This window comes from Stegodyphus dumicola, chromosome 5 (genome assembly GCF_044657685.1).
Source record: "Stegodyphus dumicola isolate Sdum_Otavi_A_Nest chromosome 5, ASM4465768v1".
NCBI lineage: Eukaryota > Metazoa > Arthropoda > Arachnida > Araneae > Eresidae > Stegodyphus > Stegodyphus dumicola.
Genome location: NC_140772.1, coordinates 155,024,214 through 155,038,014, shown reverse-complemented (window position 1 = coordinate 155,038,014; position 13,801 = coordinate 155,024,214). Strand labels below are relative to the sequence as shown.

General features: G+C 30.1%; 1 protein-coding gene across 4 annotated transcripts in view; it reads right to left on the bottom strand.

The window, feature by feature from the left end:
* Window positions 1-4,308: 4,308 nt before the first annotated feature.
* The window catches only part of LOC118203809 (ankyrin repeat and SOCS box protein 13-like), a 72,552-nt gene continuing 63,059 nt past the window's right edge, over window positions 4,309-13,801 (bottom strand). For 2 of the 4 annotated variants that reach the window (XR_015041301.1, XM_085817279.1), the window contains 2 exons: window positions 13,593-13,689; window positions 4,309-7,436 (listed from right to left, as the gene is read on the bottom strand). Coding sequence is in view for 3 of the 4 variants with exons in the window: in XM_085817279.1 (XP_085673405.1) it covers window positions 7,322-7,436; window positions 13,593-13,689 (212 nt within the window). In the remaining variant the exon portion in view is untranslated. Of the gene's footprint in view, window positions 13,690-13,801 lie in introns of all 4 variants that reach the window. The other 2 variants (XM_085817280.1, XM_085817281.1) reach the window with 1 other exon arrangement.

Sequence of the window (13,801 nt, the reverse complement as noted above, 5' to 3'; positions counted from 1 at the left end):
GTATGTTTATTATGCTTAGTACAGCTAAAATATTGGGGATCGTCGGGGACCACCTTGTCGGGCCGTACTTGTTACCCAGCATCTGATAGGTACAACCTATCTCATTTTTGTTCAGCAACTGATATGCACACATACCCGCTTCGATGCTTTCTGCCATATGTTTTCAGCGAGTTGGGGACCCCTCACATTATTGCGTCTCCACCTGAATGCAAAATATTCTCACCATTGGATTGGCAGGGGTGGTCTGGTGCAGTAGCCAGCAAGATCGCCAGACCTCATTTACATTGACTACTTTCTCTGGGGATACGTCAAGACTGGTGCACGTAACCTCCGTTAACAGTGCTGAGGAACGTTAAGTGTGTTGTTGAACGCATCATGACTGCTGATGTGGAAGTTCGGAACACGCCCAATATTTCCCAGAACATCAGATTTTCCATGCACCGAAGATGTGAGGTCCAGGGTCGTAATTTCGAACACCTTCTTTCACGACAATCGTTGTCTTATTTGTTGCACTAAGCAAAATAAATGTTTTTTTCACCCTGTTCGTCACCTTCCTTCTTTGTACTTTTGTTATCATTACCGCGACAGGAAACCGTTTCCGACCATGCATTTCTGTTCATTTTTCATCGTCTAGGTGTACTCTTATCTCTCCAGAAACTTTGTAACTGCTGTGCTGAAACACTCTGTAGATATATATATGTATGTACGTATACTCTGCTGCAAATATATATATATATATATATATATATATATATGCATCCACAAAAAATTGAGCCACAACTACGAAACGCAGCATGTAAATGTGGTCTGGCGAGTTATGAAAATGATTAAATTTGCAGTGCCGATCAGCACTGTGAAGCAATACAACTCCCGGCTGAATTGGGCAGCTGACAGAATGTAAAAGGGCAGGGCGCGACGAGTATATAGCCGCGCTGACTGCTTGGATACATGGTATTGCAACGAAAACTGCCTTTAAGACGTATTCGACGGCATTATGAACAGATATCACACTTTGAGAGGAATCGCACCATAGGGCTAAAAGAGATCGGTTGGTCAAACAGGCCGGTCAGTTGGCATATTGGTCGTCGGAACCAGTGGCTCAGTGAAGGCATTGTTCAGCGCCGTTCTGACTCAAGATGTCTCCCGGTCACCAATGCGCGAGATGATCCCGCAGTTAGAAGAGCTGCCGCGTCCATATGAACAGTTACGATATCATGAAATCAACACCATTTGCTTATTCGCAATGATCCCGAGATATCCAAGAATACTATTCGCAGAAGACTAGATAGGTTCAGATCGCGACACCCATTAAGATGCTTCCCATTCGCACTCCACCATAAACAGTATCGTCATAATGCCGCTCTCGCTCGAGTTGGACAGTGTCCGATTGGAGAAACGTAAGCTTCAACCACGAATCACGCTTTTCTCTCAAGGCTGATGACCGCTGCAATACGTGTCTGGAAGCGGTGAGCAGTACCTATCGGACATGTTTGAGACATGTTGGGCAAGCAAATTCAGCCGCGTACAAATTCGTCGCAACTCGCTGACCAATTGCTCCATTTGTAGCACAACCCACCGGAGCATTATAGAACAACCCAGTTGCTTGTGTCCAAAAAGACATAAGCAACTTTAAGGACTCCATGCCTAAACAAATACCGGCTTATATAGCGGCCAGGGGTGGCTTTACCACCTACTGATTTTCACATTCTTTGTACTACTACTCGTAAATAAAATGCTTTCTTCGCCCCAGTTTTTTATCATTTCTTTATCTACTCGAATACTATACTGCAGCTTCGTAGTTGTGGTTAAATTCTTTCCGAATGCCTATATTTCTTTGCAACACAGTGTATATATGATCTAAAATACGCAATTCATTTTTTGAAAAGCACTTAATCCAAACACAATCCTCCGGGGGGGACTACATATGATTTTCTTTAGATGCAAAAACTAACGAATATGTGATTAGTTACACTAACGTACTTTCTTCAAACAATAGCCTGCACATATTAAGACAACTAAGCTTATCAAAAGAAGATTTTGAGAAAAAATGCATTATTTTACATTTGCTTCAATATGATAGTTGACTATGCTAGTGATGCTTTCAGTCCAAATCGTCCACAAACGTTCGCCACTACTAAGACTGAAAGCGGTGGTCACTTTATTATGGAGGCATCGAATTAGGTTGCCTCGTATAACGGGAGGGACAAACACATCCACGCCTTCTTCGGGATTCGAACCCGAGCACTTCGGTACGGCAGTCAGTCTCTAACCACTTCCCCCTCTGGGCGGCATTTTAGAACATAAAAGCTGATGTATTTTGTAGGCCTTAAACATGAGATGGGGGGGAAAAAAGGTCCGATTATGAAATCCCGCCAAACATGAAAGTTGGCGGAGATGTCGCCAATCATTCTAGCAGAAATTTAAATGAACAAATCGTTCTTTAGTTAGTTAGTTAGATACTAAAGAGATACAAATTACGAATACACCATAAAAAATAACTTAGATCGATTTGTTTTATTTAATTACGACAAAGCACTCGAGGACTATCTGCCTAAGAGAAGGGATGCCTTAATGAAGGACTGTCTAAGAAAAATTAGATTGTACACATGTTCCACATGGGGAAAACCACTAAAACGTCCATGCAGCCATCCCGTTCGCCGGAATTCGAGCCCCGGACCGAATTACCAGTGTTCGATTTCACCACTCGGCCGCTGGTGGGCCGTAGAAACTCAAATCGCTTATAATGTATTTTCACGTCACATCACCATTGTTTATGTCACTGATTTTTTTTTATGTCCAGATCCTGTAACTCTAAAAATACTCCACTCCACACTTTCTCAAGTATTAATGATTTTTTTCAAGATGCAAGTGAAAAATAGAACTTTATTCTCTCCTTACAAAAAATTAAATTGGCTTATCAAGAGTTGAGTTTTGTAATGAATTTCATATGACTGTGCTGTGATACCATGCTTATCATAAACGGCACAAAATCACACTGTTTGGTACAATGTATACATGTTAATAGCATTACGAGCTCTATAATGGTGTTACAAACCCTTCATTTATTTATTTTTTTAAAATATTTTTTAGCTTGCCAGTAAGATAAATGGTGGGTAGTTGAGCTTTTAGTGTATTAAAAGATGACACGCTTGCTTTCTCATCCCAATTGATGACTAAACTAACAGTTAATGTCTCCTATATACTTCACGATAGCTGCTTATGTCCAGCTCACTCCCTCACAAAAGAAAAACAATTTGGAATAGCATTAAAAGTCTCAGCCTTTGCCATAGTTTTCAACAAGCCTCAGTTAACTTCAGTGATGAGTCTAGATCCACTTTAGATACCAACTCTCAAAATAACTTCATCTCAAGAGAGCTGAGAGTCTAGTATCATTCCTCCAGCTTTCCACCACTACAGTGATGGAAAGCAGGTGGGCAGGTGAGGTTATGGTGTGAGCAGGTTTTATATTGGATGCCTAGTTGTGTGTACAACTATGTGTTGGGCAAAAGCTTCTTGCTGCACAAAGATGTGGAGGAGATATCTTCGAATTTTACACGCAATCTTTCAGACCACAGTAAGCTCTCATTTCCTTACTTTATGTACTTCATAGAAAAGTGCAATTTATTTTTCCAACTCCATAACTTATTATTTAAATAGAATCCACATTTTATATAAAGCAAAGCAAATCTGTCAGCATATATGAGCTATATTTAATATGCTCTCCTGTACTAGGAATAAGATGAGATGCCTTTCAAAATATTTTTTTAATTACATGGTTTAGATTAATGTTTTTCCTGCCATGCTTCTGAGAATGAAAGAAAAATAAATTACCAAACTCAATAAAAAATATTCTAAATTCAAGCTAGAGATATCAAGCTACTTTTCTGCTGTTTTTCATTTAAAATCAATTTTAGAGCCATTTTGGGATATTTTACAATATATTTAAAAAAAGAGATAATATATGAGAATTACTGCATAGAAGATTTTTCTCAACATCATGTGCACTCAAAGTGTACATATGCCTTCTTCTCACAGCAACACTTCTGTAAAATCCTGTCTTGCAGAGATGTTCAAGCCACTTCCATTTTAAGCAACATTTTTTTCCAGTATGCAGACAAATTCAAAAGTTAACTATGCTTTAACAGTTCCTTATATGTCAAAATAATTTTCACTCTCAATTTTACAATAATTTATGTCTTACTATTAAAGTGACTTGATCAGAATTTTCCATAAACAGTCTGAGACAAAATCTTAAATATATATATAGATATAGATATAAATATTTAAAAAATAAAGAGAAAAACAAGAGACAGTTTGGTAGATATTATTGCTATTTAAAAAATTCATACAATAAATATTTTAACATCTCATCACATAAAACAACAAAACAATCAGGCACTCGATAATTAACATTCTAAAACATTGTACCTGATACTTATCCTCTTCCGGTGTTTTCTTCAGGAATTTCTCATACATCCCATTTTCTCCATTTATGCTTGGATCGTTATTTTTCAGTTGTTACACTTTTAAATGCAATATTTCATGGATTAACTTATTAATTATGTTATGATCCACATTTTCTGTAAAATCCTGAATGACTTTTAAGATTGTGCAAAATATTATTCAAATTTTACATTATTTGAAATTTTTACTGGTCCCTTCAATTTTAGGTAATAAAATAATGTTTCATCATACATAAAATCTGAAGTATTCTAATGCTAAATTTTATAAAATACATACAAGGCAAAATGCAAAATTATTTTGCATAAGAAAATACATATTCACAATTACTACAGAGAAGAAAAAGTTTCAGTACTCTTCTTGCAGGATTTTAAACAATTTCTGATATACATAAACACTTACAAGTCAAAACTAATCAAGACAATTTGTTTTTAAATTAAAATTAATGTTTCTATTACTGTCACAGTAGTATCCAATTATATGAAATTTCTTAATGAGTCTATCTTATACTACAGATTGTCAACATTATAAAATTATTTCATTCATGACAAAATGTGTTATGAGACTGATCTTACGAAAAATGTTAAAATCACACCAAGTAACAAAGAACTTTGATGAAACAAATGTCAGACAATTTTAAGAAGAATCATCTGAAGCTCTCTTGATATACTTTCTGCAATTATTTTCAAAAGGAACATATAATTTGTTAAGAAGACTATCAAATTAATTTTATTAAATTATATATAGGTTAAAATAAAATAAAATTTGAGAAAAATACAAAAAATTATATTTTTTTCTTTTTTAATTTGCAATTAGTTTCCTCAAAATAATTTAATCTTTTATAATTAACATTTTAATAAACCCTAATTTATTCATTGCCCAAATTATTCATTAAACATGCTTGAAGTTCAATTGAAGCAATATTAGCAAACTGCTCAAATATTAATTGTTAACAGATGGCTAGAAACACCATTTAATTGCATAGTGTCATTGTTTCAAGAAAATTCTGGATCACAGATATTAATACTAGAAACTGCACTATTGCTTGCACATTCAAAATTTGTGCATTTTGCATTTAGAATTTTATTTTAAATAATATACTACTCTGCATAAAATAATAAATGCAACACAACAAAAATTTATACCCAGTCATAGCATTTACTGCCACTGTGATCAATAAACCATTAGCCCTCCTCAGGAAATTAATGGCAGTATCAAAAATTAAATAGAATTAAAACTAATATCAATATAGCATACAAATATAGCATACAAAGAAAGTACAGCCTTTGTAAATGCATAAATACACACATGTAGTATATATATCAAAAAACATCTTCTTAATTAAAAAATGAGATATATAAATATGAATATAACTTAAATAAATAAACATAATGTCTCTCTTAAAATCAATGTAAAACGCGGTATATATGCATGTTCAATGCATGTTCAATCTGTTAATATACTATAAAACAAATATAACATTTACACATACAGATATATAAGAAACATCTTATTAATTTAAAAATGAAATACAGAAATATTAAACTACTATCAATATAGCATACAAAGCAAGTGTAGCATATACACATGCATTACACACACACACACACATGTAGCATATATATATCAAGAAACATCTAAATCCAAAAATAAAATACATAAATATGAATATAACTTAAATAAGTTAAAATGCAACAGAATAAACATGACTCTTAAAATCCATGTAAAGCACGGTGTATATGTAGGTTCAATCTGCTTAATATACTATACAACATATGTAACATTTACACAAATGTACATATAAGAAACATCTTATTGATTCAAAAACGAAATACATAAATATGAATATAACTTAAGTATATTAAATTATGATAAAATAAACATGACATGTCTCTTAAAATCTACATAAACCATACTGTATATATAGGTTCAATGTGCCGTAAAATTTTTATATTTATCTGAAAAATAAATAACCTATTACATTCAATTTATTTTAAAATGGTGATTTTATGCACAAATTCATATGACAGTATATCTCAAATTTTATTTACATTACCTTTTACAAAGTTAAATGTTTTAATTTCAATTAATATGTACAAGAATATTCAAAAATTAAGTTTCACGGTTTTAACCACAAGAAGGAAAACCATACATATAAAGCATTTCTAACAAAGAAATCCTGAAATATTTAAAATTATATAAGCAAAAACTTACAATATCTTAATCTACACAATCAAAAATAACCCAGAGTTTGTAATTACTTTAACATAATTTGGCATTTTATCCAGTAAACACTGAGACTGCTCCACTTTTTATCTTCTTCTAACCTTGCCTTCCCCTCTTCAGAAATGTCTGTAATTATAAATGCCGGTTAAACATTCTCTTGTGATTGTAATATTGCTCTTTCTGAAATTCTGACCGCTATTTTTTATACTTTGTCATCAAATTGGCTTAGTATTTTCCTTTTCTATTGATATGTCTGACAATGCCAGTATCATCGACATTTATATGCACAGTGATAATCAGATAAGGATAACTTTTATGCTTTAAAACTGTGAGTCGCAAAAAAATTTAGCAGTTTTGATATTTCTTATTATAATAATTTTAAAATTACCAAATATTTTACTCAATGTATCTTAAAACAGATAAAGACAATACAGACAAAGAAAAAAGGAAAATGTTTTGTCGCATTCTTTTCATAATACAAACATTCATTTTACTTGCTTTGCACATGACGCTGTCATTTCATCTCTTACTTATTTAAAATTATCACATTGTTCTATGTCTTAAAATTAGAAATTAAAGTTAATGTTTAAAACTGCAACAGTATATTACAGCACTAGTGAAAAAATTAACAGTTTCACACATGCGTGTGCCAGATTTGCACAATGCTTATGAGGTCCCACAAAATTTTCATAAATATTATGGGGTCCCGGGGGTTGTGGAAAAGTCTCCGTGACAAAAAGGGATCGCAACTGAAAAAAATTTAAGAAACCCTGCTTTAAAACATGCTAGAAAAAATTTTTAATACTACATCATTTAGAGTTACATTTACATCAGATATAACAGAAAAGAATATTCTTAACCATTTTAGTGAACTTTTAATATACCAATGTGAATGAGTGAGGCATTTTAGAAGGCGTGCATTTGCACAAATTTGATGTTTACTTTCGTAAAATACTTTTGGAAACAACAGATTATTTGAACAGGAAGAACAAACCAAATACTTTAATTTAAGAATAAACTACAATATCTTCTTTAAATTCGTAAATAATTTTACGAAGTTACAAAATTACAATAGATTTTATAATAAATCTTCTTTTCAGTAAATGGAAAAAGAAGGTTCAGAAAATATATTTTAATAACAATAAAAAAGAGTGAAACAGGAAATTGTTACTGGCAATATATTTTATAACTAGCAATCTGATGCAAAAGTACAGTTTATTTGGCTATATCATATTAACAATAAATAATAATACTGAGTTTTTTCCCTTAAAAATATTGCCCATTTTATTAAAAACTGTTTGCATCTTCTATGACAGTATACTTAAAATGTTACTACTTCTACATTAAATATGTGATAAAATGTAAAATGCATTATGTTGGCTAAAAATTCATAAAACTGGACTAAAAAATTATAAAAACTTCCTAAATACTTTTATGCTTTAATTAAGTGCAGCTTAATATTTTAAATCAAATAAATTTAATATTAAAAATAAGAAAATAATACTAAGATTTTCTTAAAATATTCCACATTTTATTTAAAAAAAAAAAAACTAGAACTGTCATAGAAGCTGTGTTTTGCATCTTCTATGACAGTATAGTATACTTAATGCAGCTTCTATGACAGTATAGTATACTTAAATGTTACTACTTATAAATTAAATGCCTGATAAAATGTGAAATGCATCATGTTTGCTAAAAATTCATAAAACTGGACTAAAAAATTATGAAAATTTCCTAAATACTTTTATGCGTTATTAAGCACAGCTTAATTTTTTTAATCAAATAAATTTAATATTAAGATAAACTTCATAAATTTGAGAAAGTATAAATATTCTGAAGTACAGCCAATTATAAATATTAATTTAAACATGGATAAAGATTTATTGTAATGTTTTTGCTAAAAAAATGGTTAATTAGGCTGAAAAAATAATCTTTAAATAAAAGCCCTTTTGGGGAATTAATTAGGATCCCATTTTCTTCTAAAATAGAACTCTTACTGTCCTTTTATCTCCTTCCTTTTTCATATAATATCTCTAAGATTAGACAGATATAAGATTTTAGATAAATATGTCAAAATCATTACTCATTCATAAATATTTAAATCTTTGTATGTTCTTTCTGTTAGGATAATTGATATCATAATTGAATTCAAATGTACATCTGGTATCTGAAAAAATTTTGTAATAAATATATCTCACTAAAACACAATTTTATAATGAAATACACTGAATTACTCTTCTGAAATATTCAAAATTAAAATACCAGTAAAAATATAATACTGAAGTAATACAATTCTATAATTAAATGCCTTACGCAAGGCTCTGAAATGCTACAAATCTGCAATTAGTAAGTGATTTCAAGAACATTAATAATAATCGCACATAGAGATTAAAAAAATATATTAACAAAATCCAACTCAATAAAGACATCATGTGTGTAATTCATTGATTTTTGAGGCCACAATTTTATTTTTAATTTTTATCAAGACAAAATATTTTTTAGTAATGACTTTAAGCTAATTATTTTATTTACAGAGAATGATTTTAAGCATTGAAAAAAAAAGCTTTCAGGTTTTATATTATGCCTAAAGGGTCATTTCTTTCATTTACATACACATTTCCAAAGTATTTCGGCTAAAAATATTCATAAACAGCCTAGCTTTAGAATTTCTGATTGACAATCTCGCCTTGCTGGAGATAATATAAGTTTTTTTTTTCCTGTGCAGTGTTGATATTGCTCAGTTTGAAATCGTTGAATGTGTTAATAAAAAATTCGTTAAACTTTTACAAAATTTCAAATACACAATAAAATATTTAAAAACGGCATACCTTCAGAATTTCCAATAGATTGTCTCATGTGCTGGATGTCTCATGGAAAAATGTTTCTTTGCGTGCAGTGTTGCCACTGCTCGCTTTTAAATTATAGAATTTGTGAATCAAAAATTCATTAAAGTTTTACAAAATATGAAATAGACAATAAAACAAATTTAAAAATTGAGGCTTTCAGGCATCTATACTTTGGTGGAGCATTACATTATTCAAAATTTGATGGCTCTAAGGACCGTTGTTTTTTCACAATGTGAAAAACATGCATATGTTCATGATAATTCTTCCTTATTTAATTTCTTTAAATATAATACAGGGCGATAATATTTGGTGGCAACAATTTAAAAAGTGATTCAGACTTTTTTAGTGATTCAATGCAAAATCTCGTTTTGAGACTAATAAGCCCTTCTGTGCTAATGCTTTATTGTGCTAAATATATGTCACTAAAAAAATTCATTATTGATGGTTTTTATTTATTTTAATTTTATTTCTAATTTAATCTACTACTGCTAGTTAATTATATACATAAAATACACAGAAGAAATTGGGAGATTTAACTGATACAGATAACTTATATCACATAAAAAATTAATAAAAGAAAAACTAAGCAATTGTTAAAATAAGCAATTGTTAAAAATGGAAAAAAATCAATTTAAACTAATTAGTTTTTAATTTTTTATTGTTTCAGAAAGTATGCTTAAATTTAAATAAATAACTTCAATAAATTCACTTCTATTTTATATATACATAAATCTTCTTAAGAGTTTCTCAAAGGTGGCATTTGGGACTACTTCGCAGCTGACGTGAACTAATTAAAATATACTTTTTTGTTTGTTTGTTATTTAATTTTTTTGGTTTAATAGCAAGACTATTTTTGTTGCAAATAGACAAGATTACAGAATTATAAAATTTTTAATTTCAGTACATTTTGCAAATACGAAAAAAAAAAAAAAAAAAGGAGCACTTTTAGAAAACAAGATAGCATTTTAGATAATCATATATTTTTCTTATATCTAATTACCTAAGAAAAAAAGACTGATGCAACCTTTCAATAAAATGTTAATTGCATTTCATTACCTGTTAATTTTTTTTTCTTAATAAAAAATACCTTTTTGAAAATTTTATTTGCAGCCTGAAGGAAATTAAAATATCATTCCTGTTTTTGTTGTGATAAACTAATACAACAAGTATTTCATTTTGTTAATAAACTAACTGGAATATCATTATACTACTACATGTCTCAGTTAAGACTAATACATACATGCATATATACATGGATATATCCCTAAATAAAGGATAAAATATATTAATGCATTTCCTAATTCACTGATACATAAATACTACATCCCATACCGAAATCAGGGACCTCAATAAAAAATGAGGGAACTAGATTACATACAAAGTAAGAAGAACAAATTAATATCATTACAATGACTTATATTCAAAATTCACACATAAATTTTAAATCTTTCAGCCTTTACACATATTTATACATTCATGTATATATAAAGCAACAAAACTTTTAAATGCTTTATAATTACAGAACATTGGATAGTAAAAATACAGATATGATGTAGAGATAATCCTTTCCAAAATTGTTGCATAATTATGTTATATAACATTTCTTTACATTAACCACTTAACTGTTTTGCCCAAATGCTGTTCGGGTGCCGCAAAAAGGAACTATTATTTGCCCCGTACCCCTCTCGGGCAGTGTAAATTCCTACACCAATCCATTGATTTTCCTGGCTTTTTCACACTTTTTGCTTTGCAATGTTTCTAGTAGATGTCTGTAGTAATCCATGAGAGATTGGATTGTAAAATCTTCACTAGGCGAAGAAATTCAACAAGTTTGTTTGCACGTGTTAAGTGTATTAGGCTTTGCAAATAGTATTACTTCTCAATTTTGTCATGAACTAAAAGAACAATGGGTGACAGTGAATGGCTCATAACAAAATGTAATTCTGATTATTGGATCAGATAGCGAATCTGAATTTTCTATAAATGATTATGATAACTCTTTATCTGAATTCTGTAGAGATGATGAGGAAACGGAAAGCTCAGATGATCTAATTCAGGTTTGGAACTTTTGAGAAATGGCTACTAGTAATCCTTCTCCACCACTGCCATGATTTTCTTTCACAGCGAATTCACTTCTTTCACATTTATCTCCTGTAAAGTCTTTTTTCCAGTTTCATAGTTTTGTGAGAAAAAAGCCAACTTAAAGTAAAAATGCCTTAATTTCGGCATACTTAAAAATTAGCTTAAATTAATAAATGCAATACTTGTAACAATTTTGACTGCTGATTTGAATTCATATAATCAATTATAATACAAAATTGTTTATAAAAAATATGCTTATTTTTGGTCACAATATGACATAAAAATGAAGCAGTTAGGTGGTTAAGGTACCATAACTTAATAAACACTGGGACAGGATAAAAATAATATTTTTAATTTATTTTCCATGCAATCTGGCAAATAGTCAACTTCTGATGCAGCTATTCAACATTATATGACAACTTTTAATTTATCTATCAATTACACTGCAGAGCTTAATGCAATTACACTGCAGTTTAACAAGTTGAGCTATTTAACAGTGATAAATGCATTTCTAAATAATTTTAAGTTTTTATTTAATTTTTATAGCACAACTAAGTGCTATAATTTAAAATACATTAAATTTATAACAAATATAACTGATAATTATGAACAGTTGCAGCTTTACTGTAATTAACAAAAGATGTTTTAACACATGTTTATGCATGTGTTATACAGGATGCGTCAGAAAAATGTATACACAATTTAAACTGCCATAGAAAATTTATTTCCCAACCTACAAGATTAAATTTCTGAGAAAAGTAGGGCTAGAGTCCAATTTGAAAAATAAGTATGCTTTCTGGTCAAACTGAATGTTCCAAATGGTGTTTAAGTAAATGTTCAAAATGGTGGTTCTCAGCATCGATACACATCTGAGAATGAGTCACTAGTGATTCCATACTTTGCTTGCTTTCCATACTTTGCATACTTTTGCATAAGTGTCTAATGGAATTTCTGTGCACACTGCACCTTGACATACTTTGGGATGAGATTCAAGCGATGTGCAAAAAAATCCCATTGGACATTTTGGTGCAAAGTACGGAATCAGTCCTGACTCGCACTCAGAAATGTATCAATGCTGAAGATTATTGTTTGAACATTTACTTTAAACACCATTTAGAACATTCAGTTTGACCAGAAAGTACACTTATTTTTCAAATTAAAGTATAACCTTATTATTCCGAAAAATTTAACCTTGTAGATAAAAATAAATTTTCTTTGAGAGTTCAAAGTATGTATGCATTTTGCTGACACACTCTATACATACTTGAATATAAAATCTCTTTCCTTCTTATTTTTAATGAAGTATAAACATACTGACAATTGAAATTCTAAATTAAGCAAAATTTTCAAAAGATTCTGAATTACAAGGAAAGACAAATTTTCTAACTGATAATAGCATTGTACCAGTTTTCTATCAAATCATCATCTAAACATTTATCAAACCAGAACACATGAACAACTAACAAAACTTACACAGCCACAATTTTTTAAAGAACACTTTCGTTAACTTCACTTCATTTCACATAAATTTTAAAACACTCCTAAAATTTATTCAACATTTGTCAAAGTTGAAGAATTTAAATGGAAAAGAAAACCATATTACAGGAATAATTTTCAAACACACTCAATTTTATACGAAATTTTAATGCACATAAATAAAATGCATAAAATCGAAACTTTACCATTATCTGATGAAATTTAATTAGTGAATTTTATGCTCGTATATTTCTGCCATTTTTTTTTTTTTTTTTTTTTTTTTTTTTTTTCTACTGATATTACAAATGTGGCAAATTCAACTAAACACTTCTATATACACTAAAATATACACTTGTCTTAAGTATCAGCTATTCTACATTTAATAAATAAATATGTAAAAACTAGAATGAATATCTACAAAAACATATTTTATCTTCAGACAGATGTCATCACTATAAAATACTCTATCACTCTAAGTGCATCAAGTACACTATTACAGACCTTGGAAGTTCTAAATCCTTCAAGAATTTCATCCTTTGGCTACCAAGAATAGAGCGCACTTTTCGACGGCATAAGTCTTTTAATAAGGCTGGCTTAGCTAAAGAGATACACAAAATATGTATGCATTAAATATTATTTAATTATTAATGCCTTTTTAAAGTTTAAAATTACAGAAACAAAGTTTTATAACAGTGGGAAAAACAATTTTT